Genomic DNA, 24,962 nt, shown 5'->3' on the forward strand with positions numbered 1-24,962 from the left:
TGGAACATAAATATATGCATTCAGTGAAAAACTGACTTTATCAAATGTGGTTTATAATTTCCACAATTCACAAAGAACAATATTTGGAGGAAGGTTAATCTTTTATGGCATTAATAGCAAACCAAGTAGTAATAGACATTAGGCTAAAAAGGTAGGGGTGGATAGGTTGTTTGTTTAAATAAATTTGAAAACCCTTGGGTTTAGCAAAATTAAATCAGAAGTCTCAGCTCTTTGTCTGCCAATGTGAAGGGAAAGTCTCTATACTGGGGGGACAGCTGGCAGTGCTACAATTAGGCATATGGCCCTTTTCACCAAAACAAACCCATAGGACACGTTTTAAGGAGTATTATATTGAACGTCCATTAACTTTCTTTCAGTAAAAAAATGACTTCAGATTGTTAAATGTGTGTGTGTGTGTGTGTGTGTGTATTTTAAATAATTTGGACTTTAGGGGTGCCTGGGTGGCTCAGTCAGTTGAGTGTCCAGCTTCCGCGCAGGTCATGATCTCATGGTTCATGAGTTCGAGCACCACAATAGGCTCACTGCTGTCAGCGAGAGCCCATTTCAGATCCTCTGTCCCACTCTCTGCCCGCCCCCCTCAAAAATGAATAAATATTAAAAAAAATTTTTTTAAATAAATAATTTGGACTTTAAAAAAATAAATTGGCTGGGGCGCCTGGGTGGCTCAGTCAGTTGAGCATCCAACTTCAGCTCAGGTCAGGATCTCGCAGTTTGTGAGTTCGACCCTGCGTCGGGCTCTGTGCTGACAGCTCAGAACCTGGAGCCTGTTTCAGATTCTGTGTCTCCCTCTCTCTGCCCCTTCCCCGCTCATGCTTTGTCTCTCTCTGTCTCTCAAAAATGAATAAACGTTAAAAAAATTTTTTTAATAAATTGGGGATGCTCCCTAATAATCTTTAACATCTGTGAATTTCCAAAATGACAGAGGTTTTAATTGCTTGGTATCAATATGAGTTAGAATACTGAGTGCTGCTGTATTCCCCATATGTTAAGTTGTTACATCTAACATTAAAACTACGCGTGTGTATGTGTGTGTGTTTTATGTGCGTTCTAGTTGTTTTCTTTTTTAAAAGAATTCCCTTTGGTGTTGCCTTCCCAGGAATTAGACTATGAAGAAACGAAGAGTCTTGATTTCAGCATTATTGTCACTAATAAAGCAGCTTTTCACAAGTCAGTTAAGAATCAATATAAGCCTACATCCATTCCCATCAAAGTAAAGGTGAAAAATGTGAAAGAAGGCATTCATTTTAAAAGTAACACAATCTCCATTCATGTTAGTGAGAGCATGGATAAATCAAGCCTAAGTCAAATAATTGGAAAATTTCAAGCTTTTGACGAAGACACTGGACAAGTAGCCCACGTAAGGTAAGAGATAGTTATGAATATATTTCCTTATTTTAAATTATTTTAAATTCTTGTCTTCAAAAATTGAACACTTCATTCCTTCCCTCCCAGCATTATAATTCCCCAAAGGTCTGGAGATTGAATTTCCCAGAATTGTACCTGCAGCTGAGAAGCAGGGAGATATATCCCCTGACCCCAGACCACCTTCCCTCCACCAACTGAGTGTGAGGCAGAGGCTGGCTGGGTCCTTCACCTCAAAATAATTCTGGCTAGAGAAAGCTAAAAAGCAACAAAGAAAGAAAGAAACTTACTGTCTTATTCTGTCTAAATCTTACATCCTGAAAGAGTTTAGAGGTAAGAAAGTAGCAAATAAATTTTCTCCACCAGTTCTTGTTGGGTAACTAAGTTATTCTCCAAAGGTTCACCCCCCAAAAAAGCTATAGAATAGACTACAAAACAACTTTAAAACTTCCTGGGTTTGTAGGCAAGAATTGGTCACCCTTGCATATATGTCTTGGGTATGTTACAGAAATACAGAAGGTTCCAGATAAATGTGATACACAGTAAAGAGTAAAGAGGTGGGGGCGCCTGAGTGGATCAGTCAGTTAAGCATCCAACTTTGGCTCAAGTCATGGATCTCACATCACAGTTCACAAGTTCTAGCCCCACATCGGGCTCTGTGCTGACAGCTCAGAGCCTGGAGCCAGCTTCGGATTCTGTGTCTCCCTCTCTCTCTGCCCCTTATCTGCTCATTCTCTCTCTCTCTCTCTCTCTCTCAAAACAAACAACAAACAAAAAAAGAACATTTAAAAGAGTAAAGAGAGAGGTCTTTTAGGACAGTTTCAAAAAGTTCAAAGCATTTCAGACTAATGCCTGTAACAAGAACATAGATAATGAACCAAAAATTAAACTTGAAAGAGTTGTAGATGTTAGAGATTATGTTTATACAGAAGTGAAAATTAATTTTATGTTTGTGTTATAACAGATATGCCAAATTGGAAGACATAGACAACTGGATCTCTGTGGATTCTGTTACATCTGAAATTAAACTTGTAAAAATTCCTGATTTTGAATCCAGATATGTCCAAAATGGTACATACACTGCAAAGATTTTGGCAATATCAGAAAGTAAGTTATTAAATATATAAAATAAGTTATTTTTTCTTGGTTATAGGTACTTAGATAATATTTTTTAACATCAGAGACCTTCATTTTGTTCTTGTAGGAAAACCAGATCTCTCTAATGGACAAACCTTCACATTTCTACTTATTTAGTGGATTAAAAAACATGACTTGATTTGAGTATGAAAACATATCTAGGATAGGAAGTGCTGTAATTTGTTAGTACCTTCTTCTCACCAAATCGGAAAGATAATTCAAACTATATCCATTGTCAACAATATAGGCAGCATATCCATATTTCTTCTTTATTATTTTTCAGGTTATCCAAGAAAAACTATCACTGGCACCATTGTTATCACAGTGAGAGACATCAATGACAATTGCCCCACTCTGGTTGACCCAGTGCAGAGTATCTGTGAGGACGTGCGGTATGTGAATGTGACCGCAGAGGACCTGGATGGGCACCAGAACAGTGAGCCTTTCAGTTTCTCCATCATCGACAATCCAGCTGGGATGGCAGAAAAATGGCAAATAGTGCACCAAGAAAGTAAGCAAAATCACTAGACTACATATTTAAATATTAAACAGGATAGGGGCGCCTGGGTGGCTCAGTCGGTTAAGCGTCCGACTTCGGCTGAGGTCATGATCTCGCGGTTCGTGAGTTCAAGCCCCGCGTCGGGCTCTGTGCTGACAGCTCGGAGCCTGGAGCCTGTTTCAGATTCTGTGTTTCCCTCTCTCTCTCTGACCCTCCTCCGTTCATGCTCTGTCTCTCTCTGTCTCAAAAATAAATAAACGTTAAATAAATAAATAAATAAATAAACAAACAAACAAACAGGATAGAATTCTAAAATCTTTATAATATAGACTGTGCTTTCTTTTTTCATAAATTATATTTCCAATACAATTTTTTTTAATGTTTATTTATTTTTGAGACAGAGAGAGACAGAGCATGAACAGGGGAGGGTCAGAGAGAGAGGGAGACACAGAATCCGAAGCAGGCTCCAGGTTCTGAGCTGTCAGTACAGAGCCCAACGTGGGGCTCGAACTCACAGACCATGAGACCATGACCTGAGCCAAAGTCGGAGGCTCAGCCGACTGAGCCACCCAGGCGCCCCTCCAATACAATTTTTTAAAGAAGTTTATAAAATGAGGTTCAGAAGCTCAGGTATAGTGTCTTTCATCAGCCTATAGTTAATACTTGATTTGGAGTAATAGAAGAGGGAGAGATGAAAAATAACTTGATGTCTTAAAGATAGCTAGGTATTCCCTAAACTGCTCTTGAAGTACTTGTTTTGTCTCGTAAGCTAAGGAGTACGTCGTCTGTCTAGGCACAGCAATCAGAGTAGATGTCTTCTAAAATCTTAAGCTATGGTAACAATTCCATTAAAAGAATATTTATGGATCACTTACATGTACGAGGCACTCTGCTGGCCCGTCATATGCATTATCTCATTCAGTCCTTTAATCTATAACTCATTCCCTGATTACAGCTGAGGAATCTTGGCCTAACTAGAATTAAGCTGGTAAGTGATGGACACAAGATAAAGAAGGGTCTGTCTGACCCTCACCCCATTCCAGATGGCCATGTGCATATATCCATATCTTGGACATACCCCCTTGTTGACATGAGCTTTTGGGTGTTTTTCAGGGTGGTTTTGAATGCCAAAAACTATCTAGAAGACTATTTTGTTTTAAACAATTAGTGGTCATTTTAGAAAAGTTTCAAATATAGTACCCAAGCTTTTCTTACTTTACAGGTGTATTGTTATTTTAAATCTAACAAATTTTTACAATCGTTTTAAGAGGCTTTGAATAATGTTTGGTCCAATTTACAGAGTAAACACCTTCAACATCTCAGACTACATTTATAAATTAAGTATATTTCATTTTTTTCCTATGTATTTCAGTGATCTGAATTAACAAATAAAATGCATTATCTCACTTCATGTGATCTATACACGCTAAAGTTCCAATACATTTGACTTATAAATACCCTAAACCAGAAATCCTCTTCAGTGTTTCAATACAGAACAAACCAGTGATATTTCAACCTACAGGTACAAAGCGATGACTGTAACATATTCACACATTTTAAATTGGAGTTAACAAAGCTGTTGCATTAATAGGGCTAATTTTCCAAACAACATAAAAACACAGTAACAAACACAAATAATTTTCGTATCATACACAAATATTAAAACTATGTCTTCAAATTGCATAAATATTCTGTACCTAATTCTAAATCTTCTTGGGGTTTATATATTCACTGGCAAAAGACAGTTATGCCCTCGGTTAACTAAATTTGCCTCCCCTCTAAGGATCAAGTACTTGTTTAGTCAGTCACCATCCTAATTAGTTGATGCTTCTTAAGATCAAGTGCAGCTAGCATGAGCCCAAGGTGGCAGACATCCAGATGATTCCTCTTATGGTAATTAAGTCACAGGCTTCAAACTCGAGAAGTGGTTGGTCTTCTTATTCACAGTATCTAATTCTGTACCCACAGAAGTCTGGGACTCCCACCTATGCTGAATGCTTGATTGGAGCTGGCCTTTCTTTGACTAAGATGTGTAAATGTGTTTCACATTGAACTTGCTGGGTTTCCAAGTCTTATTTATTTTATTTAAGAAACACATGATGTTTGGGAGATGCCAGTCACCGTCCTAAACACTCAACAAATGTTAACCACCCTAGAAGTTTGGAACAGATGAAGTTTCTTCACAGATGAAGAAACAAGGGCAGAGAGTTTTATTAACATTCTCAAGGTCACAGTTAAGAGCTGGAACTAGGATTTGAACCTAAGTGATCTGCCTCTGGAGTCTTTCTGGATACAAAAATGAATTTTCTATCTAAATATCAAGATGTTTGAATTTGATGGGTTCTTGAATTTTTTGTAGTCTTAGGAACATGAAATTCTTAAGGATATACATGTTGAAATGTTATAAGAGGAAGTCACTGAGATTTACACTCTATATATCTAGATGGTTTAGAGAGGATTCTATAAACTAAGCTTTCTTCCCCTTGATTACAAAATAAGATGATTGGCAAGCTGTCATAATAATAAACAATACCTATCTATTTTTATTTATTTGGGAAATTTTTAAAGTACAGAAAATTCCAGAGACTGATGTGGCACATCTTTGTACCTACCACTTAGAATGAAAGGAATATTAACAGTTTCTCGTATTTGAATAAGACCTCTTTTTTTATAATGATGGATAAAATAGAAGTCCTCTTTGTGACTTTCCTCCCATCTCAACTTGCCCCCTCAAAGCCAATCACAAATTTAATTATATTCTTCCAGGCCAAGTCTTCATGGATTTTTTTGTCTTGAGTTCAAGTTCCTTTAAACGATTAGATGCTTTTCTCACTTCTCCAAAGCATTGAGGATGATTTAATAAGTATATTCTAGCTATGCAGATCAGATCCCATGAAATTTAACCTCAAAATGAAGAGAGGCTATTTCTTATTTCCAAAAATAAATAATTAAAACAAAACAAAACCTAAACATTTCATTTTTAGCTTTGTATTCAATCAGGTTTACATGTCTTGCAAGTATATTCTTTTTAAATAAGTGTTATGAAGATGTCAGGACAATTTTTGAGCTCTTCTAACTGATCATTATTTTTACTCATGTGAACACTGGTCATTATTTTTACTCATGTGAAAGAAAAGTTTGAAAATAATCATCAGTCACATTTTAAAAAATGACAGAAGGTCATTCATACAGCACTTTTTGTGTCATGTTCTTGAGAAAAATGAATCCAGTTGTAAGGAAATAATCGAATAAATTCAAACTGAGGAACATCCTTTCAAATAAGTCATCTTCAAAAATGGCTGGGTCTTGAAGGCCAAAAAAATAAAAAAACAGTGGAACTGATCTAGATTATTCATAGAGATTAGCGTGATAACTAAAAGCAGTTCATAATTCTTGATTGAATCTAGGATCAAGGGGGGAAAAAAAACAGAAAGAAAGAGAACTATAAAGGGCATTATTACAATTGAAATGTTTGACTGTGGGTTATATCAATACCAAATTCTTTGAGAGCACTAATGTCCCTTGGTCTTAGAAGGTATATGCTGATGTGTATCATAATATCTGCAACCTACTTTCAAGTAGCTCAGAAAAATGTGTATGGACAAACTATTGTTATAGAATGTAAACAAGTCATGAAGAGTATATAGATATTTATTGTAATATTCTTAGAATTGTTCTGTAGATTTGAAATTTTTCAAAATTTTGGATATATAGTGATACAGTGTCAGGAATAAGAAGTAAGGAGCTACATGAAACGAGATTAGCCCATTGCTGAAAATTATGAAAGCTGGGGATGGGTACCATGAGGGTTAACTACCCTCTTCTATTATTGTCTGTTTGATAATTGCCTTGATAAGGTTTTTTTAAGAAATGGTAAAATAAAGGTCATTTAATGGAAATGTCATTTAACTTTTAACTTGTTTGTTACTGTATTCCCAGTACATAGAACAGTTCCTAGCATTTGGTAGACATTACACACAATTGTTAAAAGTAATAAAAGGAAGATGTATTCACATCTAATCCTTTGTTATTAACCTTCCTCTTGGAAATATCTGGACTAATTTTAACAAATGTAAATTCAATTCAAATTTTAACTAATTTTAACAGTGTGAATTCAATAGAAAAGTTAAGCAATGGGGCACCTGGGTGGCTCAGTTAAATGTCCAGTCTCAGCTCAGGTAATGATCTCATGGTTCGTGAGTTCGAGCCGGCATTGGGCTCCACGCTGATAGTGTGGAGCCTGCTTGGAATTCTCTCTCCCCCTCTCTCTGTCCCTCCCCAACTCACGCTGTCTCTCTCTCAAAACAAATAAACTTAAAATTTTTTAAAATAATTTTTAAAAAAAGGCTAAGTAAGATTAAAGCTTCTAACTGGAGCTAAATATTATTAGCAGTTAAAGAATGTTTCTGTGATTTAATCTCACCCCTTCCTTGGTAATCACTCATTTGCCTTTCCTTTTGCCTCCTACCCTTGTAGGTACCAGTGTGTTACTGCAACAAAAGGAGCAAAAGATCGGGAGAAGTGAAATTCAGTTCCTGATTTCAGATAGTCAGGGCTTCAGCTGCCCTGAAAAGCAGGTCCTTAAACTGACAGTTTGTAAGTGTCTGGACGGCAGCAATTGTGTGGAAGCTCTGCGTGACTCCTATGTGGGCCTGGGACCCGCAGCAATCGCGCTAATAATTTTTGCCCTTCTGCTGTTGCTACGTAAGTATTTTGAAAGCCACTCTTTAGTTCGTCTAGTAATTTCGATGCACTCCCAGTGTTCTTTTACCATAGTGGTCATTGATTTCTTTACACGTATTCTTTAACCACACTAGAACACTTTTGAGGGTGATTAGGGGAACAATAAATGATCATTGATAAATTCACCAAAGGTTATTCTAGCCCTCTTCAGATGTGCCTTGCACATCGTAGGCTCTCAAGCTCTCTTGTGTGAATTTGGATTATGGATACAAAGGTTATTTTTACAAATCCGTCTTACTCCCACCAGTTCTTGCTTTGCACATTCAACTTGTCCTTATACCCTCTGCTTTGCTTGCCCCTTCACCTGCGCCAACAGTAGCCAGACCCTCTGAGCACTTCCGTGCTTCCCTGCAATGACAACCAGTCCTGCCTTCCCTGCATGACCTCCAAAGACCTCAGGTTTCCTTTCACGAAACAACAAAGTACTGCAGCCTGGGGTCGTGTGGAATACCACTCCACTTGGCCACTGAACAAGGGCAGAGGACCACCTCCGAGGCAGCCTCAGCAATTTCAGTGATGAGGGAGGAGCTTGTCAAAGCCAGTAGTAGGTGTGCAATTAAATGCACAGCACTCGCCAGTTTACGGTGTGCTTTTATGCCATCGTCTCTGGTTTATGAGTAAAAATACAGACATGGACTGAGAAGTGACTTGTCTCAGCTCACCAGTCTGCAGGTGGGTACTGGAGCTGGGACTACATTTTTTACCCAGAGACCCCTTGCATTGCCTTCTCATTTCAGACTCCCCGGGGCCAAGGGGCCAAATGTGGTACTCGGCGCATGGTAGACCCTTGATAAGCATTTGTTAAATTTGTTGAAATGATTGAGTTGCTTGCCACTGGCTAATTTCAATTTTTTTACTCACAGTGGCTATATTTACTGAGCTGTCAACTATTTAACACAAAAAGGAATCTAGGAAGTAGTCAGTTCATCTTTGGAAGCTGCCAGATGGAAATGGCAATAAAACCTAATTTGAGATGGACTGCTTACCGGTGTAGTTAATTCTTTATTACATCGATAAAGAAGACAACATTGGCTTTCACTTCCTCCCTGAAGCAGAATAGAATTTAAGAAGGGAGCTCTGAAATTTTACTGAATTCTAAATGAAATGTTATATATATTTTAAGGGTTTTTAATGTAGAGTCATTTTAGAAAATAATACTCAGGTAATTCAAATGTTAATTTGAACCTCAGTGAGTCATGCCTTCTGCTGAATTCTACTCCAGGATAAAGTGGTGAAGTATTATAGAAGTTCCAGTGTTCTAGAATATTTGAACATATTAAAATTTTCCTACCCTGGGAGCTTTTGATCTTTTTAACAAATATATTTTGGGGGGGATAGTGAATTTTCTCATATTAAAAAAATCGGTTTAAAAGAACAACAAGATATTTAAATCTTTAAATTAGTTTTGATGATTCATATGCTATCAAATCCAGACTTGGTATGCAACAATACACAGGCTGCTTGTGAGGAATGAGGACTCTGAATTTACAATACTTCCTCATCCTGCTTGTTAGGCTTTGGTACAAGCTTGTCTTGGGGACTTTGGATCAGCGTGAAGAAAAGAAAAATGCAAAAATAAGGCTGTGCATAAGTGAAGACTGAACTCTAAGAAGCGATATGCAAATTCCAAAATTTGAAGATACGTTTAGAAATATGTGGGGACTAACCTGGTCCTGACTGCATTTTGTTTCTGTCCAGTTGTACCGCTTTTACTGCTGATGTGCCATTGTGGAGAGGGTGCCAAAGGCTTCACCCCCATTCCGGGCACTATAGAGATGCTGCATCCTTGGAATAACGAAGGGGCGCCACCTGAAGACAAGGTCAGATCATCAGATGTCAATGGAACATGTCTTCTTTTCTGATTTTAAAGGGCCCTTGGGAAGTGTTTCTAACATTTTAAGTCATGAGAGAGTAAAGTGGCCATTATGGATTTCATTCACACGTCTTTGTTAAACAGAGGGTTCAAATGACAACATATTTTGTGCTTGTTGCCAGGGCAGAGTTGAAGTGGTTTTGCTCTACTGTGATCGGTTCTATGTTACCGAAAATCTAGAAACAGGGTCAGGTCGGGTAATGACGCAGGGAATGAAGGATGTGCTTCTAATTTCCATTCCCTTTGGTACATAGGGCTGGCAGAGGTAAACCCACCACCCCCGTGACAATTATAAAATGTCGCCAAATCCCCTCTCCTCTTGTCTCTCCCAACTTCACCCCGGGTCTGTCATCACCATCTGCAATAAGCATCATGCTCAATAGGGTATGATTTAGCATCAAGTGCCAGAGAACTCAGAAAAACAGAGGCATAAATATAAATGTGAGCAGTCTAGGTCCCATGTGGTGATTCCTGTACAACTGGCCCCAGGTGCCTCCTTTCTTGTTGTTCCTCCATGAATGAGTTCCGTTCCCATATGGCCTTCATGCTCCATACACTAGCTGCTGTCCCCACATTCCAACAAGCAGATCAGAAAACTGCTCTTGAAAAACATTTCCCAAAAGTTGCATACCCCATTTCTGCTTGAAATCATATTAACCTGAACTTGTCAGGTCACTATTCCTAATAGCAATGGAGGCTTGGAAATACAGATTTTCCTTGAAGCAGCCATGTATATCTCCAGCTAGAAAATAAACAAACAAACAAACAAACAAATAAATAAATAAATAAAGGTTTAATAACCATAGAAGAAGACATTACACTCTAGAGGAAAGTTGAAATGCCGTTGATGCCCATAGAGTAAATGAGCTGAGAATATATTTAAATAATTTTTTTTTCTCCTTGGGTTATAATCAGCTAACAAAACAAGAAGGTGGAGTGGAGATCTTCAGAAGGCTCAAATAGAAGTTACTCAAGCCAAAATATTTTTCCTAATTTGCCTCTGTGGAAATAGCTTATTCCCTTGATAGGCCCACTTGGCCCAGATCCTCCTACCAACTGTACTCCATCCTTCTCAGTTCTCAGCTGTATTTGCTGTCACAGGTGGTGCCATTGCTTCTGACAGCAGATCATGGAGAGAGCAGAGCAGCAGGCAGTGGAGTGGGAGGAGGTACGACAACCAAAGAAACCATCGTGAAAGGAGGCAGCTCTGCTTCCTTCGTCAAAGGGCAACATGAGATGTGTGAGGTGGATGGAAGGTGGGAAGAACACAGAAACTTCATTTCTGCTGCAGTTGCCCAAGTGACAGGGACAACAGGAGCCAACATAGGTGCTGAAACTTTAAGGAGCACAAGAGTCATGGGGTCTTCCAGAGACATGGCCGGAGCTCGAACAGCTGCTGTTGCAGTGAGCGAGGAATTCTTAGGAAGTTATTTCGCTGAGGTAAAGGTTGGTTTTTATATATGCCAGGTGGGGGAGGGGACATTTAGAGGTGAATGTGGTATTATTAGGGTAATCATTGCCTTGGATCTAAATAGGACTTTGTCATCGTTTAAGAAAATGTTTCTAGGCAGTGAGGAAAGAGTGATGTGACCCATTACACGAGTTAGCTCAGTTACTCAGTGATAACAAACGACCCCGTAATCTGACTTCTTGCAGAGGCTTATTTCTCACATTCATGTCTTTGCCAGTTGACACAGCTCTGCTCTTCTCCATGTTGTCTTCATTCCAAGCCGCATGCCGAGAGAGCAGATTGTACCAGGGCACTGGGCAGCTCCATCCTTGGGAAACAGGCAAGAGTCACACAGAACCAGGCAATGATGGATCCTACAGCGGCTGCCTTTTTGTGCTCACGTTTCATTGGTCATAGCAAATCACATGACCACGCCAGATGTCAGTGGGTCAGAAAGTTCAGTAACTCTGCAGGAGCAGACTTGACAGACTTGACCCTGCCAGGAGCAGAGGGAATCTGTGACCTAAAAACCACAGTCTATTATGTCCATTTAAATTTTGCCTATGTAGCTTCACTATTGAGGCAGTTTACAAAAAAAATTAGGAGGAAAATTGCCAGAAAGATGATGGGATGCAGTCAGAAAGCTCATGCCTGGAATTAGGAATTAGAAGCAGGGCTTGGGGGGCGCCTGGGTGGGTCAGTCGGTTAAGCATCTGACTCTTGATGTCAGCTCAGGTCATGATCTCACAGTTGGTGAGTTCAAGCCCCACATCCGGCTCTGTGCTGACAATGTGGAGCCTGCTTGAGATTCTCTCTCTCCCCCTCTGTCTCTGCCCCTCCTCTGCTCACTCTCTAAATCTCTCTCTCAGAATAAATAAATAAACACTTAAAATTCTGAATTAAAAAAAAAAAAGAAGAAAAAGCAGAAGCAAGGCTGGATACCTTTCTTGAGAACAAGGTCCCTGTGCCCCACACAGGAATGGGCAGAATCAGAGTGTTGAGCATCTTAAGGACACTTGAGACAAGGAAGGAGATTGGCTTCTGTGGAGACCAGTTTATTTATGTCCCCTCTCTACGTGGTTGCAAATTACTGGAGTGCTTTCCCACTTCCTGTCTCCCTCCACCCTCCCTTCTTTCAGATCACCTGCCCACCCCATTAGCTTGACAGGGTGGTGGTGATGTGGTCAGGGTCAAGGAGAACCACTTCTCATCCCCCTTCTGTCTCGCTGCCGAGCTCCATTCTGGTGCCCTGTTGGTTTCATTTGGATAGTTTCCCCTCTCCACTCTAACCCTGCTCAAGTCAGTCTTCGTTGTGTATGTATGTGAGCAGTTTTTAATTCAGAAATCATTTCAAACTTTCCAGAAAATTTTCACGAACAGTAGAAATTTTGAACTCCTGTATATTCTTAACCCAGATTACCCAATTATTAACCCTTTCCCACATTTGCTATTTGCTTTTCTCTCCCTCCCTTCCTCCCTCCACCCCCCTCACTCTTTCTCTCTCACACACACATGCACATGACACACACACATGCACATTTTCTTACACAGTACAATGAACAAATTTTGAGACATAACAGTGACATATTCCATATTTTGATTTTGCCAATGATCATAATAATGCCATTTATAGCCATTGTTTTTCCTGTCCAAGACCCCATCCAGAAGTCCTGCCTTTCTTACCTTTCAGAACATGAATATTTTTTTAAGAATACAGGCCAGTTGTGTTGTAGGATGCCCAATTTGTGTTTCTCTGATGTTTTCTTGTAATTAGACTCAGGCTGCGCTTTTGGGGCAGGAATATAGTCTCATTCTTAAGTGAAGTTGTGTCACTAATTTGTGCCTCTGTTTTTATTTCTATTTTAGAAAGCTGCTTCTTATACTGAGGAAGATGACATTCACATAGCCAAAGATTGCCTTCTGGTTTATTCTCAGGAAGACACTGCATCTCTACACGGCTCCATCGGCTGTTGCAGTTTCATTGAAGGAGAGCTCGATGATCACTTTCTAGATGATTTAGGGCTTAAATTCAGGACACTAGCCGAAGTTTGCTTGGGTCAAAAGATAGACATGGATGTGAAAATTGAGCAGAGGCAAAAACCTGTGGGAGAATCAAGTATGAAGGCAGCTTCACATTCATTCGATGAGAAAACTAGGATTCACGCAGAGAATGCCTACTCCTCGGGCAGTAGCTTTCGAGTTCCCAAACCTTCGCATGAAGCAAATGCGGAGAAAGTAACTCAGGAAATAGTCACTGAAAGATCCGTATCTTCTAGGCAGAGTGAGAAGGTAGCTACACTGCTCTCTGATCCGTTGGCTTCTGGCAATGTTGTAGTGACAGAAACTTCCTATGCCACAGGCTCCACGATGCCACCAAGCACCGTGGTCCTGGGTCCTGGACAGCCACAGGCCCTCATCGTGACGGAGCGGGTGTATGCTCCAGCCCCTCCCTTGGTAGACCAGCACTATGCTAATGACGGTAGTGTCATGGTTACCGAGAGAATACTACAGCCTAACGGGGGCATCCCTGGTCCTCTGGAAGGCACTCAGCCTCTGCCAGATGCACATTATGTGATGGTGAGGGAGAGAGAGAGCTTCCTCGCCCCCAGCCCAGGCGTGCAGCCCACTCTGGCCGTGCCTGGTGTGGCAGCAGGACAGAACGTGACAGTGACAGAAAGAGTACGAACAGCTGTCCCCACGCTGCAATCCAGTTACCAGATTCCTGCTGAGACCTCTGTGATGACCAGAAAGACAGAGGTTTCTGGAGCCAGAGGCCCTGGCCCTCTGCCAAATTTCAGTTTAGAGGAGTCTGGTCATTCTAATTCTACTGTAACTACATCTTCCACCAGAGTCTCCAAGCACAGCGTCGTGCAGCATTCCTACTCCTCAACCCCTGTCGACCGCAGTCTGACCCAGAGTTTAGCTAGCAGTGACTGACTTCATGTTTCCAACGGACCTCTCTTTTGATGAGCCTCCCGTCGTAAGACACATACACACGGGGCTTGACGCTTTTCTCAGTCACTAACACACAGCCGACCTCGCTGTCCCAGCCTCCAAGTGTGTCCTTCACAAATGCTCCAGGGCTCACTGGGGGCATAACGATGAGACTGTGTCTTAAGTGCCTTTTAATGAGTTATGTCCAGACAGTTATGGCCAGAAAGCAGGTTAAAGAGAGAGTAAATCTGGCTTTAAGAGTTTGCCACATTGACACAGAGTGTCCACTGCATGAGCTCTCCAGTAGAGCCATCCCTGAAACTGACTGGGAGTCTTTGCACTCACGGTCCACACTGCCATTCTCTATTCCATGCTTTACTGCACCTGGCAGGTTATCCACACGTTTATCCAAAAATATGAGCACAGCCTGGACAACTGGTTTTGCTTGTTTTCTTTCTAGACTAGGAGCCGGGCCTTTTAATCTGTTAGGCTGACTGAATTATGGAACGTTGGCATGATAAAGAACACACGTAGATTTCTGTGCATGTGTGTGGTAGGACTTTAGAAATAGCATTATCGCTTCCCTTTGCCTCCCCAAAATCATGAAAATAATGAATACTTCAAATTCAGTTGAATGATCCAGGGCAAAATTCATAAATATAAAATCACTCTACTTTTTATAGTAATAATACACTATTTTTTTTAAAACTCAGGATACATTATCTTCTAATCTTGTACAGCTAAATTAACCACGAGACTGGATTCTCCACTGTGATAAGAAGCTGCCCGTTTGATTGCTATATATCCTTAGTACATAACATGAGTGCCAAATAAATATTTGTGGAATTAAACCAAATTTTGGAAACCATTCTCTTTTATATACAATTATAAGAAAAATACTGAAAAACCCTATGGTATCAGTAATTATGAGTTTGAAATTATGATTTTATTCTATGTCTCAAGGTTACTGACTGGCCAGTCATGACTTACTTCATGAATATTAAATATTCAGTTAAACTATTGAACAAAGCCTGAATTTGTATGTTATCCTTGCCTTTCATTGTGAAAAGTTATTTGGGTATTTTGGCCTTTAAGTAGGTTGTGTTTTTATTGCTCCTTGAAGAAATAGAGCATTTAAGGTTTCAAAGTATATATATAGCCATATATAGTCAGAAATATTTTTGACTTGAATTATGTTATACAAAAGATTGATACGTTTTGCTCCTACTGACTGACTGTGTATGGGTAAAAGACAAATATTTTTAAATATCATAAGTCTGTGGCCAAGATGAAGGTCAATCTTCCATGATCTAAATTTTTTACTCTCTACTTAGTATTTGCAGCTTTTTTTTCTATTGCAGACTTAGTAGTTATATTTTGCCACATATGCAACAGGAATATCATTACTGCGTGAAATGTAAATATGACCTATGTACCCCAAACAAACCAAAGATGGTCTTAACCATCCTCCCCGGACAGACTTGGAAAACCTAACCTGTCTCCTGTATGCAGCATAATCACATTTTCTAAATGGTTTTTTGTACCTGAAACGGTGATTTGTATTAGGTCTTACCTTTGTTCCTTGGGAGATTATATTTGTATGTGTATCATCATAAAATATTTAAATAAAAAGATGACCTTTGAGCAACCCTTTTCCATATTTTTTACTGTTCCATCATATTTTACAAGGACTATAATTGTACATTAGAGGAGAGAGCACCCCGAAAGCAGGCGTGTGTTCGACTTTGGCACTTGAATTAGAACTGCTTACATTCAGCTCAGCCAGCCTCCTTAGAAGAGCATCATTTCCAGAAGGCCCAGGTAAATTTTAATTTCAGGTATATTTCAGTGTAAACGTGTCCCATAGTGAAAAATGATCTGTTGTTTATCTGAAATTCGACTTAGTCGGGCACTCCCTTTTCTATTTGTCCAGCCTGGCAACCTTGTTCCTAAGGGACTGGAGTTGGCTCTCTGCCCACAAAGTGACATTTGGGGAACCTACGGGGCTCAGCCAAAGAATGCTTACACATCTAACCCAAAGAGGTGAGACCATTCAATGAATGGTAAAAAGCTGTTTTAGTTACTTGTTACAGTTTACAAGGGAAAAGATCAGAGTTTCTGCATATACTATAATGTCACATTAATAAATATTTCACAACACTGGTGCCTCAAGACACCCTAAAGCATAAAGACCATGTTGTATTTCTGTGACCTCAGGGCTCCCACCCCAAGTGGCACATGGGAGCAATTTTTGGTTGATCTTATGAGTCTCTACAGACCATATTCCCATCACCACCACATCAAAAGGTATTCGGTAAGATGTTGCTTATGAAGTAACACCAAGAAATGAGGGGCTTCAAATAACAATATTAAGATAACTAAATCTTACCTCTTTGGGGCATCTGGGTGGCTCAGTTAAGTGTCCGATTTTGGCTCAAGTCATGATCTCACGGTTCGTGGGTTTGAGCCCCGCGTTGGGCTCTGTGCTGACAGCTCAGAGCCTGGACCCTGCTTTGGATTCTGTGTCTTCCGTTCTGCTCCTCTCCCACTCATGCTCTCTCTTCAAAAATAAATAAACATTAAAAAAAATTTTTTTAATAAAAAAAATAAATCTTACCTCTTTAACATACCAAAATTTCCTGGCTTCACTATTTTAGTGTAATTCAAGTCTTCTATCATTACTGATTTTTTGGTCTACTTGTTCTATTAATTGCTGAGAGAAGGATATTAAAATCTCTGGCTGATTGTGGCTTCACTTATTCCTCATTTAATATTTTCTAGTTTTGCTCCCTGTATTTTTAAACTTGTTTTCCCTGCATTAATAACATAAATACATTTAGCATTGTGTCTCTTCAGAGAATTGACCCTTTTTTATCTTTATGGAATATCACTCTTTGATTATATTCTTTGTCTTAAAATCTGCTTTGCTAACATTAACATTGACACACAGTCTTTCTTATGCATGGTATATCTTCTAACTTTTTACTCTCAACTTTATAATGTATTTCTTATAAATATAGACATGGGTCTTGCTGTTTTGTCCATTTTAACACTTTGAATGAATGGAAGGTTTTAGTCTACTTGCTTCAATTTTTAATATTGACGAGCTTAAGCCTTCCATCTTGGTATTTGTTTTCTCTTGGTCCTATCTGGTTTTTTCGTTTCTATGCTCCTTTCCTGCCTTCCTTTGCATGTTGAACATCGAGGATTCCACCGTAGCCCTTCTACCGATCTTTTAACTAGTTGCTCTTGTGAAAATCCAATTAAAAATATCTCCTGCCAGTAGGGGCACCTGGGTGGCTCAGTCGGTTAAGCATCCGACTTCGGCTCAGGTCACGATCTCTCAGTTCATGGGTTCGAGCTCCATGTCGGGCTCTGCACTGACAGCTCAAAGCCTGGAGCCTGCTGCTTCAGATTCTGTATCTCCCTCTCCCTCTCTCTTGCTCGCTCTCTTGCTCTCTCAAATAAATAAATAGACATTAAATAAAAAATCTGCCAACCAAAACAAATTCTCCACAAGAGTAGAAGAGAGAGAGAACAGCTTTATTATTGAATAAGCATTATGCCAGAATGGGAGGTGCATCACAAGCAACCCACAAAGAAACTGAAATCTCATAGATAGCCAGGCAGTCACAACCCGTTACATGCATGTTCACAAGGTAATGAGAACTTGTCTTCAAGCAAGAACTTTCAGCATCATTGGTCACATACAGCTCATCTTAAATTCACCTGGATTGGGGTGGCCATCGTGTTGCTGATTGCCTGCATCCAAACAAATAAGATTTCTAATGTCTCTATGACAGGTAGCTAGTGACAGCCTAGAGCCAGATGCTCGTGGAGAAAGGGAGATAGAGGTGCTATCTTCCTTGATGTTCGCACCTTTGGTGTTCAGAGAGAAGGCTCCCAGGTTTTAGACAAAGACATTGCTGCTTGTAAAGCTGACAAAAAGCTCGTTTCGTTTTTAAAAGATTTATATAGTATCTGGGGCACCTGGGTGGCTCAGTCGGTTGCACGTCTGATCTGACTCTTGATTTTGGCCCAAGTCTTGATCCTAGGGCTGTGGGATCTAGCCCCGCATCAGACTACATGCTGAATGTTCTCTCTCTCCCTCTCTCTCCCTCTGCTCCCCCTCCCTGTCTAAAATAAAATAAATTTTTAAAAAGGTTTCTATAGTATCGGAAAGGGGCAGAGAAAGAATTAGCAATGTAAGTTTTCTAAAGTGAATACTCTGAGAAAGAGGAGAGCGGAGGGAAAGTCTCTCCCTTTTTGCACCAAGAAAAACAGAATCTTTTCTTTCTTAGGTTTGTTTTTACCCTCACACTTTAGGGCTATGCTTCATGTGGCAACTGGCTACCAACTGGACAGCACAAATTTAGCCCATTTCTATCATTGTGGAAAGGTTTTCTTGGCAACATATTTCTAGAAATTGCAATATGTATGTTTAATTATCACAGTCGACCTTCAAATATCCTTCTACTCCACAAGGTACTTAAACCTTGAACTTTCACTATGGATCTTGCTATGTCGCTAGATCTCTGACCTTCACACCCATACACTTATGGAGAGGACTTCAATCATTGCTTCCTGTCCCCCACACCTTCCTGCACACCCCTGCCCCCCACTGGCTGCAGTGCATTATTGGCACGAATATTCTGAAACCTGCATCAAGTCCATTAGTGAATGGAAACGGATATCTCGTTATTCCACAGATTACAGAATTCCACCAACCCATGAGCCGAGTAGAGAAAATGAGATGAGGAAGGTGTGCCTCTATTAAAAATCCAGAAACACCCGTAGCTGGAGATTTTTCATTTGCCTCTTTGTATCCACTCCCTACCCCTTTTCACCTTGTTTTGAGACCCAGGAGCTTGTCCTCTCTGGATGCTTGAGCAGGCATCCTTGCCCTCTGGCTACTAGTTGGGCGTAGTTCTTGGGAGGCATTGGCTGGAGATTGGAGAGAAAGAGAAATACAAGGTCAGGGCATGTCTTTTCCTCTCTCCCTCTGCCAGCACCAGTCAGTCATCTCTCTATGGGCAGAAACTCCTTTTCTGAGTTCCAGGACCCACTCCCTCTCCTTGCTCCTTGAGGCAAGGTGGTGGTGATTGCCCCCTCGTCAACGGATGTCAGACTCAGCCAGTGCCCTGGACTATCCCTTGAGGTGTTCCTCACCTGCTTCACTTTGTGTAAATGATCCATTAAACTCTCTTCACTTCCATCTGCTTCCCCCTTGAACACTCAGTGACACAGGAAAAACCCTGTTGTATTAGTCTGCTTGGGTTACCATAATGAAATCCCGCAGACTGGAGGACTTAAACTACAAACATTTATCTTCTCACAATTCTATAGGCTAGACATCCAAGATCAAGGTGTCAGCAGTGTCTGTTTCTTCCAAGACCTTGTTCCCTGGCTTGCAGATGACTGTCTTCCCCCTGTGTTTTCACGTGGTCTTCCCTCTGTACGGATCTATGTCCAAATTTCCCCTTCTAATAGACACCAGTCATGTTGAATTGGGACCCATCTTGATGACTTCATTTTAACTTAATTACCTCTGTAAAGACCTCATCTCCAAATATAGTCACACTCTGACGAATTGGTGGTGAGGATTTCAACATACGAATTTTGAGGGAACACGACTCAGCCCATAAGACCAGGTAAACAAACAGGCTTAACTAGAAAAGCTGTGCTATTTTTTCCCATGAAAGGCATGAATTTCTTCATCCCACTATTTGATTAATTATCAATAAAAATTGCTTGTCGCAGCAACAAAGTTGAGTTGAAAGCAGCCTGAATGAGGAGACTGAGAGTTACCCCTTGAGCCCTCAGAGAAATTTCAAAGGTAATCAAAGCAAAAGCACATTTGCTTGTACTGAGCCATGGACCCAGGAAGGGTTGATAGCAGTTAACATTCCCAGCTTGGTGGCCGAGGTCACGTGCTTTGTATTGCTTTTCGGTTTCCTCAGATATTTTCAGTACACACACCGCCGACTCTTCAATAAGCTGGGGAAGCTTAATGATCCTCTCCCTTGGAACTCATGCTAAAGATTAATTTTTTCTTCCTTGCTTCAGAGGCTTCTATACATAGCACATGTGGCCTTTCCTGGGTTTCTTTTGTATTCTAAATTTAAGTCAGTACAAATTATTCTTTCTCTTTCCTTCTAGTGATAAAAAAAAAAGGTTGCTACAAAGAGCTTAAAACAAAATATATTGATTTGCTTCTTCATTATGACTGTTGTGATGGCCATGAAGTAATTCACTTCAAAATTACTTCAGTATGAGGTATGTGATAAACGTGTGTACAAATTAATTCTAACTTATTCCCACCAGTGGTAAGTATTTGAAGAATCCTAATCAGAAATGGACACTCTGCCTCAAAATAAACCTCTTTCATCAACTGCTGGTCAGAAGAGACTATGGCAGAGAAAGAAAGTGCCCTGAGTGACAAAATTTGGTTATATGACTGCTTTTGTGCCTGTGCGCTAACAAATACTTATCCATTTTGTGGAATTGGTTTATTTGCTTGTTTTATAATAAACCACTGGTATAGCCCCCTATCTATCCCTAACTAGCAGAAATTAGCAATATTTAAAAATGTCTAAATTGTCATTTGCTTGATGCTCAGATGGCTTAGGAAAATTAGCAGTAGCCTATTTAATTTTATTATTTTTCTTGGAAGATGTACTGCCTCAGTTCAACCCCTTCTTTGTTTCCCTCCAACTTTTCCTTTTAAAGTGCTATTTTACCAAAATATTTTCTTGTATCACATGCACTTTTTTGGAAAAAGGCAAAATGTAGATTAAAGAAAAAGCAAATGATTGTCTGTATTTCTCTAATTGCTTCACGTATCTTATCCTTGTTTCATACCCCCCATTCCCCAGAAACTGAGATCACTGAAGGCAGAAACAGACCTTTTTTATCTTTGTCTCCTCATGACACAATTCAAACCAGACAATTATGAATTTTGAAAATCTGACAAAATTTCCAAAATGGATTTCCTAAGCCTGTATGTGATGGATGATGTCAGTGTCCCCCCGTCCATCCTTCATGTAATTTGCAACCTCTAATGAACTGCATCCCAAACCCAAGTCTGTTCTCATTGCAAAATCTTAATCAATGGACTCTGAGAAGAGTGGGGGGGGGGGGGGAGTGTTGGTATGAAGAGAACCGTGAGATTTTAGTGCATAAAAGGAATGATTTGCAATGGCTCAAAGATTTTTATGTTTATTCCAGAGTTTCTTTCTATCTGCCGATTGCTTGGACTATCAGAGATTTTCCTCAGTGTCATATTTGTTTTATTATTCTGTCCTTTTACCCAAGGCTGACATTAGGACAGAGCCCACATGAGGATGGAACCCACATATCCCTCTTCTCTTCATCTCCTGCTTTCAGCTTCCTCTAGCTGAAAGTTTGCATTGACAAACCTCTTGAGGTGAACCCTGCTGGAGCTTTGTCATTCCCAACCCCTCCGAGAACCACTGGTACCATAGCCCCAGTTTCACATGGCACCGTCTCAAGAGAAAAAAAAAAAACTGGGTTGAGGAGGAGAAAACAGTTCTTGGGGAAAAACCATAAAAGGCTTAAGGAAGTGCACAAAATATAAACTGCATAAATGCTTCTAAAAATACTCCTGCTAGATAAAGCCCAAGTTGACTTGGCTTAGCGGTAAATTATGTGTACATTCCCCTAGTAATAATTCACGTGTTTCTCTACCTGGAGGTCTTCTGGACTACGGAAACAGAATGACAGAAGCACAATTTTCTAAGCCCGTGCACATCCAACAACCATTGCCTCACTAGCTTTTGGAGTAAATGAGTGTTATGCGCTCTCTGGCCACAAGATGGCACTATGCATGCAGCAAAAGAAGCCAAGTCAATCTGTCAAAGCTCCCAAGGAAAAGAATTAAGCAATTTAATAAGGTGATAAGCAGTGCAAACTCACAAATGCAGATACCTGCATTTGCTAACTGTGCTCCTCCCAGATAAAGTGTGATATGTTTCAGGGTTGCCTGGAGGTCTTTCTGAAGGTCAGTCATGAGCCTTTGGTTCTATCAAAAAGGCTGCACTTCGGAGGAAATGATGTGGCCAATGCATTTACAAATAATACACTCACCCTGGTGTGGGCTAGTCTTAAGAATAAATGTTGAGATTCAATTAAACAACACCTGTTGAATTCTCACTATATGCTGAGCACTGTTTAGTGGCTTTAAGTTCATCCAAAGATGAGTAAGACCCAGCCCTCGCCCTCCAGGGGCCCACAGACAGGGTAATGGAGGTGGTATTTATAAACACCTTTTTCTGAAAACCAAAATGACCTGTAATAAACAAGCCATCAAAGGTAGACAGAAAATTCCAAGACTGCTTGGAGAGAATGCTCTGAAGATGGAGTGGGAATATCTAAGAGGCCTTCTTAAGAGATGGACTTTTCATGAAAAGTGAAGATAAATAAACAAGGATTAGCTGGATCAGAGGCTCACCTCACACCGGTGAGGGTGGCTAGTGTCTGGAAAATGACAGGTAGTGGGCCCAGCAGAAACTATGGATGGAAGGGCAGGTACAGACCACCGGCTAAGGCCGTAAAACTACATTATGCAACAGGGAGGAAGATGGGCTGCAGAGGGAGATACCAAGGAAGAAGGTGGAGGAAACTGATAATTCCACCCCATGTGAATGTTAAATATTAATCTCTTTTTTTCTCTAACTTTCATTGACTTTTCTATGTTTTCTCAGTGCCTCTTTCCTTGCTGTAAATTTTATTGTTTTTAAGTTTATTTATTTAGTTTGAGAGAGAGAGGGTGAGCCAGGGGAGAGGCAGAGAGAGAGGGAGAGAGAGAGAGAATCCCAAGCTCCAGTGGGGCCCAATCCCACAAACAGTGAGAATATGACCTAAGCCGAAACCAAGAGTTGGACGCTCAACTGACTGAGCTACACAGGCGCCCCTAAAATTTAAATGTTATGTCAACAAAGTCACGGAACCAACAGAAAAGTAGGATACGGTGATGGCAAAAAAATTTTACTAAACAAAATTGGATTAGACAAGAGATTTGCATTTGACAAGAGATTTTTTTTCTCTAATTTGTGATCTTATTTGTATAAAAAGTCTTACAATGTTAGGCAATCAAAATAACATTGGCTATTTACTTAACAAATCCCTTAAAATTTAAAAATAATAAAAGTATTTGAAATTCAACTATTCCAGAAAACTGTTGGCATATGGTTTTTCCTGATAGTCCGATTTCACTTTGGTCTCCCTTATGAAATTGTAAGCTTTTTTTTTTTCTTTTCTTTTCCTTTTTTTTTTTTTTTTAGAGGGAGGGGGTCAGAGGAGGAGAAAGAAAGAAAGAAAGAAAGAAAGAAAGAAAGAAAGAAAGAAAGAAAGAAAGAAAGAAAGAAAGAAAGAAAAGAAAGAAAGAATCTTAAATCTTAAGCAGGGTCCACACTCAGCATGGAGCCCGACATGGCGCTCAATCCCATGACCCTGGGATCATGACCTGAGGCAAAAGCAAGAGTTGGAAATTCAACCAACTGAGGCACCCAGGCACCCCCAAAATTGCAAACTTTTTGAGCCAAGAACTTAGTCTGTATTTATTCTTATATCCTCAGTATATATTATCATTATAATGTATAATATAGTATATGTATATATAATATATATTATGGCAGATAATTATTATTTATTGTTGAATTGCCCTTAAATTAAACTGAGTACTATTGAAATTAATGGAATGGCATATTTTGCATTTCTAGACTTTCTCCCCAAAATTCTATTAGGAAACTTTTCACACTCACAGCAAATTTGAAAGATTTTTCATGAATACCCACATTCCATCACTTAGATTCCACCATTAAACTTTTTTCTTTTCTTGCTTTATCACATATCTACTCATTCATTTCTGTATCCATCCATCAATCCATTTTATTTGTCATTAATTTCAAATTAAATAATAGCCATAATTACACTTTGCTCTAAATATGTCATGTGCATATCTTTTTTTTAAGTTTATTTATTTATTTTAAGAGAGACAGAGACAGCGTGAGCTGGGGAGGGGCTGAGAGAAAGGGAGAGAGAGAATCCCAAGGAGGCTCTGCACTGCCAGCACAGAGCCTGACATGGGGTTCGAACTCACAAACCACTAGATCATGACCTGGGCCGAAACCAAGAGTAGGATGCTTAACCAATTGAGCCACCCAGGCACCCCTGTCACATGCATATCTTTAACTAGAGTTCAAGATTTGTTTACATTTTTTTTCCTCTGAGAAAACATTACATACAATGAAATGCACCAATTGTAAGTATACATTTGCTATGTTTTGACAAGTGCATACAGCTGTGTAACCTAAGCCCCTTTCAAGATAGAGAAATTGCTATCACAGCAGAAAATACTAATGCCTCTTTTTGCTCAGTCCCCACTCCCACCCCTGAGAAGCAACAAATTTTTATCATATTTTTATTATTTTGTTTTGTTTGTTTTGCCTCTTCTAGAACTTCACGTAAATGGAGTCCTATAGTGTGTGCCCTTTGGGATAGGCTTCTTTCACTCAGTGTAATGTTTTAGAGATTCACCAGGTTGTATCAGTGATATATTTCTTTTCATTGGCATTAGTGTTCTACAGAATAATTATGTCACAGTTGCTTATCCATTTTCATTTTGATGGATACCTAGGCTGTTTTACAATTCTGTGTTATCAAGAGTAAAGCTAAATGAATATTCAAGTCTTTGTGGCCACATGGTTCCATTCCCCTTGGGTAAAAACTAGGATTGCAACTCCTGTATCAGAGGGTAAATGCTTGGATATTTTCAGGATCTCCTTTTCACCAAATGCCTGGCCGTTCTTGTCATGCTTTATCTCCCCCAGTTTAATAATCTAAGAGAAATCCCTGAGTAAGAGCACCCCTACTGGTCCATTGAATGCTACATACCACACTCAAAATTCCAGAACAGTAATGGG

The 24,962-nt window shown here is 39.8% G+C and overlaps 1 protein-coding gene across 1 annotated transcript in view; it reads left to right on the top strand.

The window, feature by feature from the left end:
- The window catches only part of DSG2 (desmoglein 2), a 50,389-nt gene extending 34,722 nt beyond the window's left edge, over positions 1 to 15,667 (top strand). The window contains exons 9-15 of the mRNA XM_027068696.2: positions 1,118 to 1,383; positions 2,348 to 2,490; positions 2,804 to 3,031; positions 7,496 to 7,723; positions 9,461 to 9,582; positions 10,737 to 11,075; positions 12,952 to 15,667. Coding sequence (XP_026924497.2) covers positions 1,118 to 1,383; positions 2,348 to 2,490; positions 2,804 to 3,031; positions 7,496 to 7,723; positions 9,461 to 9,582; positions 10,737 to 11,075; positions 12,952 to 14,022 — 2,397 coding nt within the window. The 3' untranslated portion in view covers positions 14,023 to 15,667. The remainder of the gene's footprint in view (positions 1 to 1,117; positions 1,384 to 2,347; positions 2,491 to 2,803; positions 3,032 to 7,495; positions 7,724 to 9,460; positions 9,583 to 10,736; positions 11,076 to 12,951) is intronic.
- Positions 15,668 to 24,962: the final 9,295 nt, after the last annotated feature.

Source organism: Acinonyx jubatus, chromosome D3 (assembly GCF_027475565.1).
Source record: "Acinonyx jubatus isolate Ajub_Pintada_27869175 chromosome D3, VMU_Ajub_asm_v1.0, whole genome shotgun sequence".
Classification (NCBI taxonomy): domain Eukaryota; kingdom Metazoa; phylum Chordata; class Mammalia; order Carnivora; family Felidae; genus Acinonyx; species Acinonyx jubatus.